The sequence below is a fragment of the Schistocerca americana genome, chromosome 6 (genome assembly GCF_021461395.2).
Source record: "Schistocerca americana isolate TAMUIC-IGC-003095 chromosome 6, iqSchAmer2.1, whole genome shotgun sequence".
Classification (NCBI taxonomy): Eukaryota; Metazoa; Arthropoda; class Insecta; order Orthoptera; family Acrididae; genus Schistocerca; species Schistocerca americana.
Genome location: NC_060124.1, coordinates 400,128,263 through 400,151,107, shown reverse-complemented (window position 1 = coordinate 400,151,107; position 22,845 = coordinate 400,128,263). Strand labels below are relative to the sequence as shown.

General features: G+C 38.2%; 1 protein-coding gene across 1 annotated transcript in view; it reads left to right on the top strand.

Moving 5' to 3' along the window:
* The window catches only part of LOC124619549 (cadherin-23-like), a 490,213-nt gene that overhangs the window by 364,394 nt on the left and 102,974 nt on the right, over nt 1-22,845 (top strand). Inside the window, exon 25 of the mRNA XM_047146019.1 lies at nt 16,195-16,302. Coding sequence (XP_047001975.1) covers nt 16,195-16,302 — 108 coding nt within the window. The remainder of the gene's footprint in view (nt 1-16,194; nt 16,303-22,845) is intronic.

Here is a 22,845-nt window from a genome sequence, read left to right as displayed (position 1 = left end):
ATTTAAATGGCTACATGCTGGCTTTTTACAGTTCTTTCTGAAAAAATAATAAATTATTTTGTGAAGAATTTCTCTTTATATAGAAGGAGTTGCTAAGGAGAAATGTCTTTCATCTATATTTGATAACATTTGTGCTATCTGTCAGATTTTTTATTTCCATGGTAGGTTGTCAAACAGTTTTATAGATTTATACTTCACCACTTTCTGAACCACAGTTAGATCCATTAAAGAGGAATGCTGATCACTTTTTCTTCTAGTTTTGTACTTGTGAATATCTCTTTCAGTCTCACACTTATTTATGTTGCTGGTAACAAATTTCGTAAGTGAATAACTATACTGTGAGGCTGTGATAAGTAGTCCCAGCTGCTTAAAGAGATCCCTTTCTTTTTTACATTGAATACTTTTTGCTTACATGAGAACCTAACCCAGAATGTTATTCAATAAGACATCAGTGTATGAAAGTATGCAAAATACGCTCCTGGAAATTGAAATAAGAACACCGTGAATTCATTGCCCCAGGAAGGGGAAACTTTATTGACACATTCCTGGGGTCAGATACATCACATGATCACACTGACAGAACCACAGGCACATAGACACAGGCAACAGAGCATGCACAATGTCGGCACTAGTACAGTGTATATCCACCTTTCGCAGCAATGCAGGCTGCTATTCTCCCATGGAGACGATTGTAGAGATGCTGGATGTAGTCCTGTGGAACGGCTTGCCATGCCATTTCCACCTGGCGCCTCAGTTGGACCAGCGTTCGTGCTGGACGTGCAGACCGCGTGAGACGATGGTTCATCCAGTCCCAAACATGCTCAGTGGGGGACAGATCCGGAGATCTTGCTGGCCAGGGTAGTTGACTTACACCTTCTAGAGCACGTTGGGTGGCACGGGATACATGCGGACATGCATTGTCCTGTTGGAACAGCAAGTTCCCTTGCCGGTCTAGGAATGGTAGAACGATGGGTTCGATGACGGTTTGGATGTACCGTGCACTATTCAGTGTCCCCTCGACGATCACCAGTGGTGTACAGCCAATGTAGGAGATCGCTCCCCACACCATGATGCCGGGTGTTGGCCCTGTGTGCCTCGGTCGTATGCAGTTCTGATTGTGGCGCTCACCTGCACGGCGCCAAACACGCATACGACCATCATTGGCACCAAGGCAGAAGCGACTCTCATCGCTGAAGACGACACGTCTCCATTCGTCCCTCCATTCACGCCTGTCGCGACACCACTGGAGGCGGGCTGCACGATGTTGGGGCGTGAGCGGAAGACGGCCTAACGGTGTGCGGGACCGTAGCCCAGCTTCATGGAGACGGTTGCGAATGGTCCTCGCCGATACCCCAGGAGCAACAGTGCCCCTAATTTGCTGGGAAGTGGCGGTGCGGTCCCCTACGGCACTGCGTAGGATCCTACGGTCTTGGCGTGCATCCGTGCGTCACTGCGGTCCGGTCCCAGGTTGACGGGCACGTGCACCTTCCGCCGACCACTGGCGACAACATCGATGTACTGTGGAGACCTCACGCCCCACGTGTTGAGCAATTCGGCGGTACGTCCACCCGGCCTCCCGCATGCCCACTATACGCCCTCGCTCAAAGTCCGTCAACTGCACATACGGTTCACGTCCACACTGTCGCTGCATGCTACCAGTGTTAAAGACTGCGATGGAGCTCCGTATGCCATGGCAAACTGGCTGACACTGACGGCGGCGGTGCACAAATGCTGCGCAGCTAGCGCCATTCGACGGCCAACACCGCGGTTCCTGGTGTGTCCGCTGTGCCGTGCGTGTGCTCATTGCTTGTACAGCCCTCTCGCAGTGTCCGGAGCAAGTATGGTGGGTCTGACACACCGGTGTCACTGTGTTCTTTTTTCCATTTCCAGGAGTGTATGTTAACTTACTATTATTAACTACTGTATCACAAAAGCTGACAATAATTCATATGGCAATAGCAGCTGATCCTAAATGTTCTAACAAGTCTACTGTACATTTTTTTCCAGTTAAATTTTCAGCAATATGCACACCTAAGAACTTTCTGTCCCATTTATTATTTCTCATTAGCATTCTAGGTTAATAGGAAGTGGGATATTTTTTATAGCACAAAATTTGATGAGCTGTGTTTCTTCAGATTTAAAACTAGCTCATTTGAGCAAACCATTCAGTAACATTCACTAAAGCATAATTTACTGTTTTCTATTTTAATGCTTTTTTGTGCAGATTCAAAAAAAATGTGTACATCACCTGCAAGTAGTACTAATTCTGACTTCATATCCAATTGAATGGAAGATCAATAACATAAATCAAGAACAGTAGTGGGCGAATGATCATTTCCTTTGAGACTCCCACTGTAATTTCTCCCTATGCTGATGAGTGACATTCCTTTCTGTTTTGCTCAACACCTCAGGATAATTTTCTGCATTCTGTTTGTTAAATAAGAATGAAATGAGGCATGTGCTGAACTATGTATTTCATAAAAGCTTAATTTCTCTAACATAATATTATACTTCTGCAATGAACTACCTTCAGTAAATCACGGGTGATCTGATCTGGTGGCATTTTACCTCTCAAATATTTTATCTTGTGCTCAGTAAAACAGCTGGTGGCAGAGAAGAGTGGCTCTTTGGAAATTCAAATTGTGGTTAGCTATGTATCCCATTACTACTACTCTGGAGTAAATTATCTTCTCAAAAGAATTCTGAAAGTGATGTGTGGAGTGGTACTAGGTGGTAGTCATTGATACCTGTGGCGTCACCTTTCTTATAGAGAGGTCAAATAACGACATATTTCAGTGCGTCATGGAAATTCCCTAAATTGATGATATGTTGCATAAGTGACTAAGAAAATTACGTATTATAGGGCTACAACATTTTATAGTCTTATTGGCATGATGAACTTCCTTATCTCAGATGGGGATGTGAAATGAATTTTTATTTCCCTAAACATTCTCCACATTACTTCTTCAGTGTGCTGCTTTCCTTTCTCTTCTGAAGCACTTGCGCCAATTTTCTCATCTATTTTTGAAAAGTGTTGCTGTTGTTGTGGTGGTGGTGGTCTTCGGTCCAGAAACTGGTTTGATGCAGCTCTCTATGCTATCCTGTGCAAGCCTCTTCATCTCCAAGTACCTACAGCAGCCTACATCAATCTGAATATGCTTACTGTACTCATCTCTTGGTCTCCCTCTACAATTTTTACCCCCCCTCCCCCTTCCATACTTCCCTCCAGTACTAAGTTGGTGATCTCTTGATGCCGCAGAATGTGTCGTACTAACCAGTCCCTTCTTCTGGTCAGGTTGTACCAAAGATATCTCTTCTCCCCAATTCTGTTCAGTACCTATTCATTAGTTATGTGATCTACCCATCTAATATTCAGCATTCTTCTGCAGCACCACATTTCTAATTCTTCCATTCTCTTCTTGTCTAAACTGTTTATCGTCGATGTTTCACTTCCATACATGGCTACACTCCACACAAATACCTTCAGAAAAGACTTCGTGACACTTAAATCTATACTTGATGTTGAAAAATTTTTCTTTTTCAGAAACGCTTTTCTTGCCATTGCCAGTACACATTTTATATCCTGCCTACTTTGACCATCATCAGTTGTTTTGCTTCCCAAATAGTAAAACTCGTCTACTACTTTAAGTGTCTCATTTCCTAATCTAATTCTCTCAGCATCACCTGATTTAATTTGACTACACTCCATTATCCTCGTTTTGCTTTTTTTAATATTCATCTTATACACTCCTTTCAAGACACTGTCCATTCTGTTCAACTGCTCTTCCAAGTCCTTTGCTACCTCTGACAGAATTACAATCTCATCAGCAGACCACAAACTTTTTATTTCGTCTCCCTTGACTTTAACTCCTTCTCCTAATCTTTCTTTCATTTCCTTTACTGCTTGCTCATTATACAGATTGAATAATGTTGGGTATAGGCTACAATCCTGTCTCACTCAGTTCTCATCCACTTCCTCCCTTTTGTGTCCCTTGATTCTTATAACTGTCATCTGGCTTTTGCACAAATTGTAAATAGCCTTTTGCTCCCTGTATTTTACCCCTGCCACCTTCAGATTTTTAAAGAGAGTGTTCCAGTCAATGCTGTCAAAAGCTTTCTCTAAATCTGCAAATGCTATAAACATAGGATTGCCTTCCCTTAACGAATCACGTATGAGAAGTTGTATGGCAGTATTGCCTCGTGTGTTCCTACATTTCTCCAGAACCCAAACTGATCTTCCCTGAGGTCAGCTTCTACCAGTTTTTTCATTCTTCTGTAAAGGATTCATGTTAGTATTTAGCAACCATGACTTATTGAACTGATAGTTCAGTAATTTTCACACCTTCCGGCACCATCTTTCTTTAGAATTGGAATTATTATATTCTTCTTGAAGTCTGAGGGAATTTTGCCTGTTTCATACGTTTTGCTCACCAGATGGGAGAGTTTCATCATGGCTGGCTCTCCCAAGGCTATCAATAGCTCTAACAGATGTTGTCTATGCTTGGGGCCTTGTTTTGGTTTAATTCTTTCAGTGCTTTGTCAAATTCTTTATGCAATATTATATCTCCCTTCCCATCTTCATCTACATCCTCTTCCAGTCCCACCTCCTTCAATTCTTCCCTTTTTGCAATTTCTTCAGTTTTAATCTGCAGTCCATTACCACTAAATTGTGGTCGGAGTCCACATCTGCCTCTGGAAATGTCTTAAAATTTAAAACCTGGTTCCAGAATCTCTGTCTTACCATAATATAATCAATCTGAAACCTTCTGGTGTCTCCAGGTCCACATAAACAACCTTCCTTCATAATTTTTAAACCAGATGTTAGCTATGATTATTTTCGGTGCAAAATTCTACCAGGTGATTATCTGTCTGATTCCTTTCTACGAGTCAATATTCACCTACCACTTTTCCTTCCCTTCCTTTTCTTACTATTGAATTCAAGTTCCCCATGATTATTAAATTTTGTCTCCCTTAACTATCTGAAGAATTTCTTTTATCTCATCATATGCTTCCTCTAACTCCTCCTCATCTGCAGAGCTAATTGGCATAACCCTGTACTGTAGTGGGTGTGGGGTTCATGTTAACCTTGGCTGCAGTAATGTATTCACCATGCTGTTCATAGAAGCTTTTCTGTGTTCCTATTTTTTTTATTCATTATTAAACCCCCTCCTGCATTACCCTTGTTTAATTTTGTATTTATAATCCTGCATTCACCTGACCAGAAGTCCTGTTAATCCTGCCACCAAACTTCAGTAATTCCCAATACATCTAACTTCAACCTATCCATTTCCATTTTTAAATTTTCTAACGTACCTGCCTGATAAAGGGATCTGACATTCTGCACTCCAATATGTAGAACATCTGTTTTGTTTCTCCTGATAATGATGTCCTTAAAAGTAAATATTAAAGATGTCTATTACATATGAACTGACTGTATTAGGGTCTTTTGCTCTTTAACAGAAATAATATCATCTTCCATGTCTGCTTTCTCTGTCTATTTTTTAAAGATATTCTACATTGATTTTTTGTTTTGTTTTATGATCTGACAATTTTGGACAAAGTGTGCACAGTTCTGAATTTCTTACAACTTTTCTAAATATTTTACTCTACTGTTGATAATATGGAAGTATTTCTGAATCAGTGCTTTTTCTGATGATTTTGTACATATCCCTTTTATATTGTGAAGAATTCTGATACCTGTAGTGAGCCGAAGTTTCTTTTGTTTCTTTTGTAACTTCCCATTATCGCATTTAATTATCTTTTTAGGAAAACTATTTGCAGTGGTCATGTGTGTGTGTGTAAATTGTACTTATGTGAAAATGTGTGTGTGTGTGTGTGTGTGTGTGTGTGTGTTGTGTAGTTTTTAAAGAATACCTTTTGGCCGTAAGCTCACATTTTTATCAGACTTTTTGTTGCGCCTGTTAGTGACTCAACATCTCCTCTGTATGGTCAGTAGCAGTGTATCCTTTTCAGAATACTGTCATTGTTCCACCCTGAATTTTCTGTTATTTAATTTCACTGTTTTATTTATATTTTCAGGTACCTTGATATTTGAACTTTTTTGTTTTTGTTTTGTTAATGCACAGCTTGTTGACGCAACACCAGTGACTAATCACTTGCATCATTTCTCTGCCATTCTCTAGTACAGTTTGTAAATTCTGTCTTGTGGTTATTAGTATCATACTTTTAGCATATTTTACATTCTTGGATAGTATAGAATTCAAAAAGTTGTTAATGTAGACATTGGACAAATAAAACTCAAGAACAGTGTCTTGGGATATCCTTTATTGTGTTATTATTTTTCCAGTGTATTTCTGATTTCTGCATATGTTTATATACAAGCTATAACCTATAAATAATCTTTTGAAGCATTGTTCCTGCAAACAGTGATCAAAATATTGTCTACTGCCTGGATTTGCTCAACAGTACTGAATCCTTTTCTGAATTTCATCTGTTCAACTTGCTGGAAAAGCCAAATTTCTGACTTAGGTAGTTCATAATGATTTTTGTTAGCAACTTATAAAATATAGATAAAAGGCTTACAGACCTGTACTTCTTGATGGTCCTGTTGTCACCTTTTTAAAGAGAAGAATGAGTTCTGTATTTTTCCAAGACTCTGGAATCTTCGCTGCTTCAAGACATTTATTTAATATAATTAGGAGCTCTTCTTTATTTCTCCCCAAATCTTAAGCATCTCACATCTGATCTGATTTTCTCCTAGCACCTTACAACTCTTCAGTTGTTTTGGAGCAATGTCCATTCCATTTTTATTGATGCATTCCAGTTCTTCCAATCCCTCATTCGTAAAAAACCTTTGTGATTCATCATGCAGGCTTTGGCTTGACAGTGATTGACATAGAGCATCTGATGCACATCCATGACAATTATGTCTTTCGACATTCTATATGTTGTGGATGATAAGCTTGCCACTTGGTTGACTGGAATGCACTCTCATGTTCACTTTGATTTTAATGGGTCCTTGACCAGTCTTGTATTTTGTGTTCACTGATCTCTTCTGTTCACCTTTCTTATGTTAATGTTTCTTTTGGTTGTTAAGAAGATTCACCATCATTTGTCCTTTCTGGTTTCATATTGAAAGTCAAAAGTTTACAACGAAGGGATTATTTTCTCTGGACTTCACCCCTACCTTTATGTTAATATCACCAAGTATTAAGGAAATTTCTTGCTATTGTCAAATCCTGCAAATTTTAAAATTTTCCTGGGGAACTGAATGTTTGACCAAATTACAGGCCTGCAGCCAATTGTTGTTTAATTCATCACATGATGTTTCAACAGGGTAACTGCCAGTTATCTGCAGTGGGCCATCAAAGGCCCAAAAATTTGTTTGAACCTTCACAGAACTGGTCTAGTTCTTCATTGGTTGAAGTGCAAGTAGCTGCATAGGCAAACATGATTTGAAGGCTAATCTTAACATTCGTCTCAAGCACCATGTAGATCACTCTGTCAGTAATGGACTTGGTTTTCATGAAAAAATGTTACCTCCTGTTGTGAATTAGCAGAGCTATGTCACCAATATGAGAACTTTTATCTGGTTTATTCTGTAGTAGGAAATGGTGCAACTTGAGGACAGTACTCACATCGCCTTTGAACCTCATCCCACTGATTCTGAGCATGTTCCTTTTGATGTTCCACAGTTCATGTTTCAAACAGCCTACGTGTTCTTGCTTTGTGTTTATTTCGTAGTTTAATTTGCTTAGTCAACTTTTTGCCACCTCCCCCATTCTCTCTCCTGAGATCCATGTGGTTTGAGAACAAGAGGAGGATTGTATAGGAATTGATGGAGATTTTAATGGATAGGGGATTTATGACATATTCCTCTCAGGATATGCAGATGAGAAAGAAAAGGAGCTCATATAGGGCAGGGTTTCCAAACTCTGATATGATCTGGCACCCACCAGCTCATAAGAGGGAATCACCTACCTCAAAGCTGTAGCGTTATGCATCGATAATTCTCATATGAATAACTTGGAAATCTAGAGGTGTCATAGGGGAATAAATTAATAACATCTGACTATGCTGACTGTGAAGTGCTGCATGGACAGGTAGCACCATGTTCAGGTTGTTTCTCTCTCTGTCGTAAGGATATTGCAAATTGAAAAGCTCTTCAACATAAACGCTTTCCACTTTTACTGACAAAGCCCTGGAAATGGTAATATTGTAAAAATTACAAGAAGAAGATTTTTGATATGTTTTCAGTATCTATAGAATGAATTATAGTTTGCTTAAGAATATTTCATTATACACAATATTGTCATCATTCTGAGTTCCTTGGTCCACATTCTGGTGACAACTGCATCGGCTTCATGTTAGCTCATTTGACTTTCTCCGCCAATTTTTGAGCCCTCTTTGTTGGTCATGGTGTGTGGTGTCCATGCACAATAAACTTCGTTTAAATGGAAGTTTATGCAATTCATAGCTTACAAAGGGTATTTGAGGTTGTTCACATTTTTCAATAAATGCTGTGTTGTTATATATTCGTTTGTATTACCATGTTTTGGGGATAGTACCAATGACAGCATTCTTAAGAAAAATATATTCAAAGTCCATAATGATTAAAAGATATGTGGCCTACTCATAATGTTTACAATATAGGCACTGCAACACTTCAAAAAAGTGAATCCGATCGGGTGAATGAGCTTTTTAGTTTTCAGTATGCTCAAGACAGAAAAAGACAAATAACTGTGACACTTACTGATTTATTATATTTATTTTGCAGTCAGTGCATCTGAGTATTATTAGTAACAATGCTCTAGTCCCTAAACTTAGTTATAGAAATGTGAGTAAGGCTCAATGACATACACTTTGGGTATTTCAGCCTTCAAAAACTGCATCTTTGAGACATGAGGTGTAGTCACTTCCTAGCCCACTCAAGGAACTCATTGACTGGCAATCTTGGCGCTGGTAGTATAACTGAATCTTGGCAACAACACAGAATACTTTTGGCAGCTCTGTGACTGATGACTTACTTCTTGGTTAGCACAGTATTATCATGCTAAATTCACTTGATTATCTGAGTCATTTTCGTTGAATAATCAGAATGATTTTCACTTAAGGTGTGATATAAGGTTATCAGTGTATGATTTTGAGTCCAGAAAAGTCATCCTATGCAGAAATTGCAACTACTCTCATCTTTTGCATTGTGATTTATCTGTGCTGGCCACCACTGGGACAATAAGGGAGATATGGATAAGGCAGCTCTGTGCTAGCACTGAGGCAATATGGTCACCTGTAAAATGAAGGCTGCTTCAGATCACAGTTCCAGTCTTGCTGAAGGCTATATTTTTAGCTTTTCTGTAACAAAGCTACAATCGGCCAGATTGAAAATCAGTAAGGAAATGTATAGAAATCTTCCCCATCAAAATTCATTTCACTACTGTGGTTCACATCTATTATACTGAACAACATAGTGCTTAAGGTATGCACTTTAGAGCCCTTGTTTACTTGACAATTATTACCTGTTTTGATCCATACTACCTCTTCCAAAAGTATGGAAAGCAAATGGATTCAGTACAAGAGTTTTGTTTCACTGCATCAAAGCTGAAAGGCTCATAGCTCTTAAGGTGTGCATCTTAGATCCAATATTCACTAGACTTTTTTTGCTTCAAAAGTTCATTCTTGTCGTATACTTGAATATTTGTCAATCTTTCTGGGATAACCCATATATTCTTTCACACTATCTAAAACAGTCTGACAATGCGCAGGTAGTTTACTGATTCCACACCTTTAGAAACCTACTGATTCTGAGTTAAATTTTTCATCAAACTAGGTTTGAACTGCATTTTCATCCTGAAAGGAATTTTCTTCATGGTTGTCCAATAAGGAGCGGGAAACATATACACTTGAGCACATATCACATAGTAGAAATGTATGATGAAGTTTTTTCAGTCATTTTTCTTATGCTGTGACCAAAAAGTTCTCAGTTCCTGGCAACCAATACCAGCTGTGAGGGACATGGCCTTGGGGAGGAGTTTGTATACCAAAACACCCTATTTCAGCCACCAGATGAAAAAATGTTATGTTGACATTGGCCTTTACTCTAGTATATATTTCTCATTAGGGCACAACCATTAATTTTTTGTTAAGAAGTTAACATAAATGCATCATAACTTACCGCCAGTAAAAATACTGCACAGGAATTCCCAATAAGTGAACTGATGTTCAAGCAAATATGAAGTAATGCAATTAGTTTTGTTGCTTTGAATTTGATCATGCAGTTAATCTGACTCCTGAACCTTGCTTATTAAATGCAAGTGTCACACAGCAGTTAAATCGTTCCACCTCATCATATACATCAGTTACTGAGACTTTCTGACTGTTGAACGTCATTCATGACAGAAATATCTTTCTTAAAACAAGTAAATCTTTTTTGCCACATGTTTAGCCCAAAACCTCTCATCCCATACAAAATACAAAGAATTCAGGCTTGTGCTGCTGCCTGCACCACTGTATTAAACCCAAAGCAAACAATAAAGGACAAAGGTTAAACTTTTTTCTACTCATGACTCTATTTCACAATGTTTATGCAATGTTCATAAGTTTCAAGCATGCAAAATCCTATACATAACTGCAAGGTAAATACTAGGACTTCAGACAAGAACTATTTTACTACACTCATAGCACCGCATCATGGCACAGTCACCTGGTCAGTAGGCATTTGATGTGAAGCAGTGGATGGCATGTGGCCAGTTGCTGGTGGCCAGTGGCCACAGTAGAGCAAGGAATCTCTCATGCCTGTACTTTCTGATCTCAGCCCAGCCACGAGCTGTTTTTCAGAAGTGTTTCTGGAAGTTTATTGCTATTATTGGTGAATTATCTATAATACTTCATCAGACCAATTACTTGAGCAGACAGCCAAAATGCAGTCTGAAAATTAATGGAGTATGTGGACTCAAATTCACAACTTCTTGTCTCCATTTCACTATGTTTACCACAAGTTTGTAACAGCTCATTTGCTCATTGTATTTCTCCCAATTCAGAAAACCCTCTTTCATTCTAGCCAAAAGCCAATATCATATATACTTCCAGAAATGTTTCTTGTTCATGTGATGCATGATTTGCAATAGCAGTGTTGCTGTGGAGTAAAATGATAGCCCTAGTTGCACCTTTATTTTAATTTTAAAAACCATGGGCAGGTTTGCCTCCAAGGCTATTATCCATAGCTTACCTATGCAGTATTAAAAAACAATGTACTGTGAAATTAGTTATACAGAAAATAATGTCAGCAGCAGGCATCATCAAAAAGAGGCATGGATAAAATAAATAATGTTAAAAAACAGCTCATGCACAAACATCACAAAAACAACACAAAAAAAGTAAATAATGTTACATAAACTGTTCCACAATTTAATAAATAGCTACGTACATGTTACATATAGCTGCATTTCACATACAGCTATTTCTTAAATTTTGGACAAGTTTATACAACATTATTTACTATATTGCATCATCTCTATGATGTGTTTATGATGTTTTTGGATGAGTTATTTTTCAATATTATTTATTTTATTTCTACATTTACATCTATGTCTATTATCTGCAGAAACCAGCATGAGGTGTACAGGAGAGAGTATGTCCCATTGTATCAATTATTAGGGTTTCTTCCTGTTCTTCTCACGTATGGAGCATGGGATGAATGAATTTTTGAATGCCTCTGTGCATGCAGTAATCATTCTAATCTTATCCTCACAGTCCCTGTGTGAGCAATACATGCAGAATTGTAGTATATCCCTAGAGTAACCATTTAAAGCTGATTCTTGTAACTTTATTAATTTACTTTCTCAGTATAGTTTATATCTTTCTTCTAGAGTCTGCCATTTCAGTTCTTTTAGTATCTCTGTGACACTCTCCCATGAATTAAACAAACCTGTGACCATTCATACTGCCCTTCTCTGTATACATTCAATATCACCAATTAGCCCTATCTGGTACAGGTTCAATACACTTGACAATATCCTAGGATTGGTCACACAAGTGATTTGTAAGCCATCTCTTTTGTAGACTGATTGCACTTCCCCTCTATTCTACCAATAAAATGAAGTCTACATTCTGCTTTACCCACAACTGAACCTATGTGATCATTGCATTTCATATCCCTGCAGAGTGTTACATACAGGTATATGTATGTTGGTCAAGTCCAACAATGACTCACTAATATTATAATCATAGGATATTATGTTTTTTCATTTTGTGGAGTGCAAAATTTTACATTTTTGAACATTTAGAGCAAGTTGCCAAACCATGTTGAAATCTTATCGAGTTCTGACAATATTTATGCAACTTCTTCCAGATAGTACTTCATTACAGATACCTGCACCATCCACAAAAAGCTTGTTTTTACTATCAATATTGTCTGCAAGGTTATTAATATACAACATTAACAGCAAGGGTCCCAACACACTTCTCTGGGGCATACACTTCTACATCTGATGATGACTCTCCATCCAAGATAACATGCTATGTCCTTCGTACCAAAAAGTCCTCAATCCAGTTACAAATTTCACTTGATACCTCATATGATTGTAATTTTGATAGTAAGTATAGTTGTGGTACTGAGTCAAATGCTTTCCAGAAATCAACTGCGTATACCTGATTGCCTTCATCCAAGGCTTTCAGGATGCCATGTGAGAAAAGTGCAAGTTGGGTTTCACATGATCAATTTTTTTGAAAATCATGGTCGTCAGCACTGAGGAAGTAATTCTGTTCAAGGTACCTCATTATGTTTGAGCTCTGAATATGTTCTAAGATTCTACAATAAATCGATGTTAATGATACTGAATGGTCGTTTTATGGATCTCTTCTACTACCCTTCTTGTAGATGGATGTGACCTGTGCCTTTTTCCATGAACTGGGCATGGTTTATTGTTGAAGGGATCTATGTTACATTATAGTGAGAAGAGAGTCTAACTCAGCCACAAATTCAGCATGGAATCTGATAGAGATTCTACTGGAACCTGGAGCTATGCTCAGTTTTAAAAATTTCAGCAGTTTCTCGACATCAGTGATACTAATACTCATTTCATTCATCTTTTCAGTGGTACGAGGTTTAAATTGGACCAATTCTCCTGGGTTTTCCTTTGTAAAGTAACATTTGAAAATGGAGTTAGGCATTTCAGCTTTTGCTTTGCTACTCTCAATTTCAGTTCCTGTCTCCGTTTGCTAGGTACTGGACACAAACTTTGGTGCAACTAACAGCCCTTACACATGACAGTTGACAATATTCTGGTACAGTAGTCATTGAGGGCATCATGCATCACTCTCTTGACAGTCAAATGAGTTTCATTTAGCATCAGTTTATCTGTAGCCATACACTTTGTTTTACACCTAATATGCAGAAATTTCTGTTTGTTTAGAAGTTTCTTTACAGTAACTGTATACCATGGAGGCTCCCACCCATTATGGACTGTTCTACAGGGTACATATCTATCCAGTGCATAGTCAACTATTCTTTTAAACTTGGACCAGAGTTCCTCTACATGATCCTGACATTTGCTGCAAGTTTCAAGTTTCTCTTTGATATATGACATTACTGAATTTTTATCTACTTTACTGAACATATATATCTTTCTGCTTGTTTTAGTTGTGCTTTGTACTTTGATAATCACTGTTACCAGGACTGTGCTGTGGTCATTGATGACAGTTTTGATGTGGACATCCTTAAATAGGTCAGGTCTGGTTGTCTCCTGTAGATCAAATGTATTTCCATCATGAGTAGGCTTCCTAACTATTTGTTCTAGGTAATTTTCAGAGAAGGCATTTAGTAAAGTTTCACATGATATCTTATCACATCCACCACTAACAAAACTATATTTTCCCAATTAATTGTTGGGTGATTAAAGTCTACATCAAAGAACACAGTATGATTGGGAAACTTATGTACAAGTGAAATGAGGTTTTCTGTGAAGTTTCTAGCTGCATCTGGAGATGAATCTGGTGGGTGACAGAAAGCTCCAGTTATCAGTTTATGCCCATCCCTGATACTGAGTTTTGCCCAAACAATCTTACATGCAGTTTCAATTTCTATCTCAGTGGATTTGACTTTTTTGTCTACTACAACAAATACACTACCTCCACTTCCCCTTTGCCCATCCTTTCAATACAAACTTAATTTTTTCCCAAAAAACCTCACTGTTATCAATTTTCAGTTTCAACCAGCTTTCTGTACCTAGTATTATTTGAGCTTCACTGCTTTTCACAGGTGTTTCAAGCTCTGGCCCGTTGTTGCGAATGCTTTGGCAGTTTATTATTATTTTAATACTCTCAACTGCCAGTGGCATTTCTTTCAATCTGACACTGATATTTCTGGGTTTCCTATAGCAATCATTATCTGGGTTGAATAAAGAGTTGCCTAATCTAAGAAAATCTTGTCTGCACCCCACACACAGTCAACTACCTGAATAGCAGCCTCTGATGCGTAGAGCACACCTGGCCTAATTAGGGGGAGCCTATAGTCCTTGAACCTATGGCGCAAGTCCAGGAAGTCACAGCCTACCTCGTTACAGAAATTTAAAGTCTCTGGTTCAGTCCTTCCACTTTACTCAGAACCAAAGGCCAACAATCAGTTCTGGAGACAATGCTGCAAATTGTGACCTTCATTGAAACTCCATGCACAAGGCTGGTCTTCAGAATCTTCTGTCAGTCACTGGAATGACCCAGGGATGACTTCGGAACCCAGATGACAGGCATCATTTGTTCCAACGTGCACCACAATCTGCAGTTAGTTGCAACGTGTCCCCTCTATGGCTGCTGGAATAGCCTCTTCAACATGTTGAGTGAGGCCCCCAACCATACACTGACTGCCACTGATGTCCTTCCCTGTCCCTTACTTCCATTTCCCTAAGTGATGCCATCATTCACTGTATGTCTGAACTGCCGAGAATTAATAGACCCCAACGCTTTTGTGTTTACTCCTCCTGACACTAGACAAAACAAGTTTCCCCAAAATAGTTGAAGTGAGTCCCAGTTTCAGTGAAAGCAGCACCTTGAACTTGTTGGTTAGGGAGATCAGTACAACACCCTGAGTCCTCCCTGGTCCTCATGCACCCTATACGGGATATCTATATCTACCACTGACATGCCACTTGCAGTCAAGTGGATGGGTCATGACAGATCTTGCACTTTCTGCAGAGGAGACACGATCCACAGGTGAGGATAGTACCTGAGTTATTTCTGTAACAGGTATCAGAGCAACATGAATCTCCAGAGCTCTTCCAACACGCCAATTTGTAGCAGCCATAAATTGTCAGACAGTACTCAGGGCAATTTTCAACTGCTTACAAACGTCAACCAACTCATCCCGTATTTGAGAATGGCTTTCACAATGGGGCTGCATTAATCTGTTTGCTGTTAATGGTACATGTTACTTTGTTCTTCTCTATATAATTAATTCCTTTGTACATCATATTCTGATAGTGCTTCAATAGCTACAGCCCTAGGGTCTGAAATAAGTCTTTTTTATAATGAAACTAAAAGGCAATTTGGACAGTCATTTTACTCCAAACTGCTTACAGATGCATGGGGTTTGGTATCACTCTGACTTCACAAACAAACAAAATTATTACCTCTTTCTGCTGGCTGCTATTTTGCAAAGATCTTAACCATCATTTCTCTGGTCCAGCATAAGTACATCACACAAGCATAGGCGTTACTCAACTGCATCTCTTTCTTTCACAAAATTATTTTATTCTGTAACAAGTATTCCCTGTTACTTATCTCTGATTAAAACACTTGCACTACAACAGCTGCAACAACATTCTCAGAACCATCTGTGGAAGCTATCTAAACAACTTAAGTCCTGGTGACATGTGGAGGTACCACTGTCTATCCATCCAACCCTATCACTTCTTAGCAGTATGTAGATCCTGTCTTGCTGATCTACTGCCTCACACTGCCAGAAACCCCTAATCTGCCATAGAACTACTAATTCCAAACATAGTCTCTGGGCTCCCACCACTGTCAATATGTGACTATATGCTGACAATAATAGATATTCTAGTTGTTTTATGTTAATGAAAGATACAAAGGAGCTTTAGAAGATATTCACCAACTGAAAACATTTTTAATTGTTTATTTTTACAAAGGACATTGAAAACTGTAATTATTAAGCATTGTAGTAGCAGCTTCTACCTTTAGTGAATAAATATGTCATTCTTTTTTTCTTGTAACTTCTGTTTGCAGAGAATAGCAGCGGCATTAATGAGATCAGAATAATACCAGAGGCAACAGATCCCAACAATGAAAATCTTGATGAAGATGACCAACAGGCTATATACTATTATATTGTTGGTGAGTAGTAACATGAATATATTTGTGACAGATAACATAAAGAGATAGTAATGCACTGGCTGCAAGACAAGCAAAAGATTGAAACACTTTGTTACTTTAATAAAATGGCAAGGGATGTGTACATGTGACAATTTAAAAGAAATGTTTTCTATATTAAATCATGAGGGGGAACAGTCAAGGATGTAGAACAAGTACAGTTAAATTATGTCACAGATGTAGAATTACAATTAACTGGTTCCTTAACTTACAATGACAACTAACTATTATGAATGGCACTATACTCAATCACTTGATTGTAGTGGTTGTGTTAAGATAAAGCAATGTAACTTTCCCCAGTCCTGGGGACACCTTATGCATGCCTTCCTGTCTTTTGCACAGCCAGCTTGCCTTTCCCACAGTGTTGTGAATTTGTATATATGGGCTTCCTGCTCTGCTGCTGAGTGCTGTGGATGCATACAGATGTGCTGCCGCTCAGACTCTCACCCATATTTTTGTCCTGTAGAGCCAGCAGCTTCTCAAAGTTTGGGTTATTTACCGTATTTACTCGAATCTAAGCCGCACTCGAATCTAAGCCGCACCTGAAAAATGAGACTCGAAATAAAGGAAAAAATATTTCCCGAATCTAAGCCGCACCTGAAATTTGAGGCTCGAAATTCAAGGGGAGAGAAAAGTTTTAGGGCGCATCTCCAAATCGAAACAAAGTTGGTCCATTGTAATATGAGACACAATTTAGGTCGAATGAAAGACGATACAGCTACAGTAGTTTGGTTTGAGTCGTAAGCTTAGCAGTTAAGCTTTACCAGGTAGCCATTGCTATGCGTCAGGCGCTCCGTCCGTATTTATACGGGTACCCTTCCTTTTTCATGTGCTTCGTCTGGTTTGAATCGATTGCTTATTTTGCTTTGATCTGATAAGTGCCGTTTTCTTTGTTATAGGTGTTTACGTCACTCTAAGCTGAGATTGCATTACTGTACTGTGTCATGCATTGTTTGTCGCATTCTGATAGTGCGTGTTTACGGCCTGTCGCCGCTCGCGGCATGACTTGCTTTTCTGCGCGCTACCGCCGCTTAAAAAAAAAAAAAAAAAGAGGAATCGTCTCATTAGCGAAACAATGGCAAGAGACTGCTATTTGTTGTTACTTACACTGCTCCTTTCTTTGATAATGATCAACAAGAACCAAATAATAGACTGCATATGATAGAACATGTTCTGAACGAGAGTTAGGCGCAAATTTTTCTCCGTTTGAAAATCTTTGCGGCCGCTTCTTTAGTACATCAAATTCTGCACAGAAATTAGTCATCTTACATTTAAAATCTAGTCAGTTGCCGTGCTTCATTTCTGACTATATCACTATTAGGCATAAGAATAATACGAATATAAACATGACACGATACGTATATTCTTCCGCGTTTGCTGTTGTCTCACTCTAGTTACGTAGTTTATTAGGTAGACAGGATTTAAATGAGATAGCAGCAAACACGAAAGAATACATGGCAAAATGTTTATATTTGTATTATTCTTATGGTGAAGAGAATACTGCATGTGATTCACATTTCATCAGGTTCCTATTAGTAACCATCTCTTCTCACAGGTAGTAAAAAACTCGGAACGTAGAGTTGGCCATACTGACAAACATCCCTAACAGTCTTGCCAGTCGGATTTTCGTAGTACATTGAAATTCTGCTACATTCGAAGATAAACAATATGGAATTTGTATTTACTTCGTTGGATACTGTATGAAAATGCAGTGGTCGAAACTCGTGGCGGAGAAAAAAAAAGGTTTTGGCGCCAGTATTTATCTTTGTGCCCACAAAGCATGCTTGTGTAGCGCTACATATACGACAGCAGAAGTTAGTTGTGGTGGCACCTACCAGCATTTTTCAGAACTTCCGCTTGCTTTGCACTCGATTCTAAGCCGCAGGCAGTTTTTTGGATTACAAAAACCGTAAAAAAAGTGCGGCTTAGATTCGAATAAATACGGTACATCTATACTTGCAGATGTTTGCTGTTGGTGTCTTTTGTTGCTATTTCTGGCATCTCTTCACATTTCTATCTAGTCTGTATTGTTGTCATTAGATTAGTGTTATCTTCATTATTGTTCTTGTCAAAGGTGGAGTACATTTCAGCACTGCTAAGAAATGGAAAAGCATCATATTTTCACAGAGGAGAAAATTCTTGATATTGTAGAGCTAAAAAGGAGATTAACTGTTAATTGCTAAAAATTGTTATGATACTTTAATCTCGAAATAATTTCAGAACATGACGACATTAATATGGCTGTGCTGATGCAGGTCCTCAGTAATGTCCTCAGTAATGCTTGATGATTCAAAGTCTTGTCTCCTGAAATTGTCTGAGCTGTTAGTTTTGCTGTTCAATAACTGATGCAAACCATTAAATTAACCTTGAGAATATTTTATATTTATCAAGATCAAAATGCATTTTATGATGATCAGTTCACTCTATGCATTTTATATTACTAATTATTTGTCAGGAGGACTGTCATTATTAAATCTAGTCTGAGGAGACCACTTTCCTTCAAGATAACACTACCAGTAAACCAAGTTAGTAAGTCCACCAACTGGTTTAAAACCAGTGGCAATTTCTAGAAAATGTGCTATTATAATGAAGTCCTTACGCATGTTTCTACAGATGAAGCACCTTCACTAAAACACAGCTTAAAAGAAAATGGATAATTACAAACAGTACTTTGTATCAGTGATTGGATCTTTAGTAGTCTATTAACACAGAAAGTTATGTTTATTACTACATCCATACTGCTCAAAATAAGTTCATAAAGGACTCACACTGTTTAATTGTGGTGACTTGAGTAATTAAGAATAACTTTCACACTCTGGACTTTACATGGTAGTGAACCTTTAACTGAAAACTTTTTGGTTAAGATGATTTTCAAGTACAGACTTTGATGCAGAGACATTGACTGAGTGATTACCAGGTACAAACTGCTGACTTATTGTCTGGTGATGGTGTGTATAAATATGCGTAAGGATAAAAGGTGAAGTTGGTTATTACATTATACTTTACAAAGACACCAAAGACCAAACTTATGCTGATTGCATTATAGTGCACCATGTAATAATGACTTAAATGCAACATGATTATTAGATTTAACTACATGCTAGATAACTGTAAAACTAATAAATTTTGATGGACTATTTAGTTAATACAGTGAATACTTCTATGGGGATTTATCAAGTTTAATGTAAATTTTACAGGATCACAATTTTCCTAATTTGTTTCATTTCTTAATTAGCACATTATGTGGATAACCAAAGGTGTTTTCAAAGTTAGGCAAAACTGAACAACAAAATTATGAAACCAGTTCTTGGAATTAAAACTTAAAATTTGAAGTAATGAAAATATTATCAAGTGGGTGAGAACTTTAGTTAAGAATAATTTTTTAGGTAATGACTTTTCAGATAAAGTTAACTATTTACTGCAAAGAGAAAGATAGGTATTTCAAGAAAGCTGCATCCTTTTGTGGATAAACAAGTACTAACTCACAACATTTTTATGATCATGTGATATACAAAAATAGGCAATTACAGACATCTCCTGGGAAAGGACAACAAACTGGGTAATTTGAATCAGCATAACTTAATCTCGCATTTGTTGCACTAATTATCTCTTTTCATTTTCCACTTAGAGTGGTACTTGCCTTCAGATTTTTTGACTATACAATTGTATTTCCGTCTCATCTGAGGTAAGTCCCCATGCCATGTCTGCCCACTCATTGCGTACTTGCCCTCCAGAGCCAGGCTCGACTTTACAAAACTTTGCCTCTCGCATTATTGTAGACATTTTATAATCTAGGCCTAGCGTGCAAGTTCCTAGATTAATGTTAGATTTGTGACTTTTGTTTACACTACAAATTCGTGCAAACCTCTGCCTTAGCAGATGGCAATATATTTTAACAGTGCTTAGCGGTAGTCATGTTTACTGATTTGCTTTGTACCTTGTCCACAACACATGAGGTACCTTGGGTGATGTACACCCTGCACTCATATTGTTAAGTAAATTATGACTGAGCATATTTCAGGATCGGTATAGACATAAATACATGGAACAACATATACACTATAATATTGAATTTCATAAGTTGCATTACTACTACAGTTCAAAAATATTCATGACACACTAATGAAAAATTCTTTCTTCATTACATGATGTTGAATTTTTTAAAAATATTTTTAAAGCATTTTTTTAAATGAAATTTGTAAAATATTTATAAACCTACTTTCATTTTTCTTTCAAAATTCAATTACTTAAAAATACTGTTATTCCTTAACACCTACAAAATTGAATCACACTAATCTTGTGTGCCTCATTGTCTTTGCCTGTTACACTAAAGTCTGAACATTTACACACAGAAAAAATACATTCTAAACTTAACCTACTACCCACATATGTAAACGTTGCTCTACTGAGCGAAATTCTTGAAGTCTTTGTATTTTTCTTGTTTCCTTTGTAATTGCCTCCTTCTTTGACCATGGGATGGTGTAGTTTGCATGACAGAAAGTATCGTGAGGTACCACTTCGATGTTATAGGTGTAGCCCTCGATAACACCGGGTTTTTCCGAAAACACATGCTCATAATCTGTAAGTAGCTGTGTCAATTTGTTTTGTTGTGCTTCAGTCAAATGTTCTGACTCCCTGACTTTAATGGCTATCAGTTTTCCTTTTTTCCTCTCTGTCTTCAGTAATAAACTCTTTATAACATGCTTGTCTTGTACTTAAGTCAGAATATAAATTCATTACCTGTATTCCTTCGAATCTCAACTGAAAGCTGCGGCAATATTTACCGTGCACTTCCCGTGTCCTCAACAACGGCAAAATTACCCGTCTACCATCATCCATAAGGCTTACTTCCCCACACAAGAGGTCGATTTTTGCGTCCCTCTGGCGTAAAAATTCCATCCCCAGGATGCAAGCAACACCTAATCCTTTAACTACTAGGAACGAGCTTTTCATTGCTTCATTTCCTACCGTAAACTCGACTTGCACCTGGTGCTTTATGATATGAGATTGTGCACCTATTGCACCTGTTACACGACAATTCTTCACTGGCAACACTGGTATTCTATTATTTTGACTCAAGTACTTGTAAAAATTTGCACTCATGACATTGGTTGAAGTGCCGGTATTGACTATTATCTGTATTGGTGCTCTGTACATATCTGCTTGCAATATAGCCTACACAACACTTTTGTCGGTTCTGTTACATTTCTGCGGTATGTCTACAAGTTCCTTTTCTATTTTTGTTCCCTCATTGTATCTCAGCATACAAAGTTTATGGCTGTCATCTGTGGATGTGCCCTCACTACACCGTCCTGCAACCAACAACGGAGAGCGTATTGTGGCTGTCTTTAGTTTAACGGATGAGCATTAGTGGGTTGACAGTTGTCTGTCACTTCCACTAACTTCACATTGTGGTTCTGGTTGTTGTTGTTGCTACTGTTGGGTTGGCCACCCTGCCTCCCCGATGGTGTAATTTAATATTGTGTATGGCTCTGGTTTTGCGGTGTTCGGTTGTAACTCCCTGACATGTTCTGTGATGGACCTGGGTTGGCGTTCCATTGTGGCACTGTGTTTTGTTGCCACTGTGGTGTCGGTTCATTACAGCCACGCCACTAGTTTCGGTTGTTCCACCATTGCGGATTGCCGTTACCATTATATCCATTAGTAATGCGTCCATCATGATGTCTCTTCCGATTTTGACAATTATAACCATTGCCGTTATAACCATTGCCATTGTTTGTGCCTCGATTCTGTTGCCGGTCCTCTTGCTTATTCCTGTTGTTACTACCGTTACTGTGGCTGCTATTGTAATCGGCTTTTTGTTGATTACAGCCTGCATGGTTCCACTTGTTTTCGGTTTTCATATCTTCGATCAATAAGTCAACAGAATCCACTATTTCCATGAATTGTTCTATATCGTATTCCGGCACATTGATGAAATATTTTTTAATTTCACTGGGCAACTTCATTTTTATCAATCTGATTATGTCACGATCGGACATTGGCTCATCCCAGTACCTGGTTTTGTTTATATACTTTTCGAAATATTTGTGTAACGTTCCCATCTTAGGATTGTACATTTCTGGACTGTACAACTCCTTTCGTAGTCTTTTTTGGACGCTATCGGACCAGAATTTTTGCAAGAATGCACCTTCAAACTGTTGCATCATTAGACATTTTTCGGACACGCCGGTGGCCCACAGTGCCGCGTCACCTTGAATAAAGGAGACCACTAACTGTATTCTTTGTCATTCCGTCCATGTCCTGGGAAACACATTCCTGAAGCTCTTAATAAATACCACAGGGTGGACATTTCGTTTTTCGCTATTGAAGGGTTGGAATGTTCTGTGTTTTATTACATTGTCCTCTTTTTTGCACATCTGATTGCTACATTCTGTGACATTCATTACTTCGTGATGTGTGCTGCACGGTATCGCATATAGGCATTAATATTTTACAACAATTAGACACATACATTCCTTACAATGGTAAGTATTATATTAATAA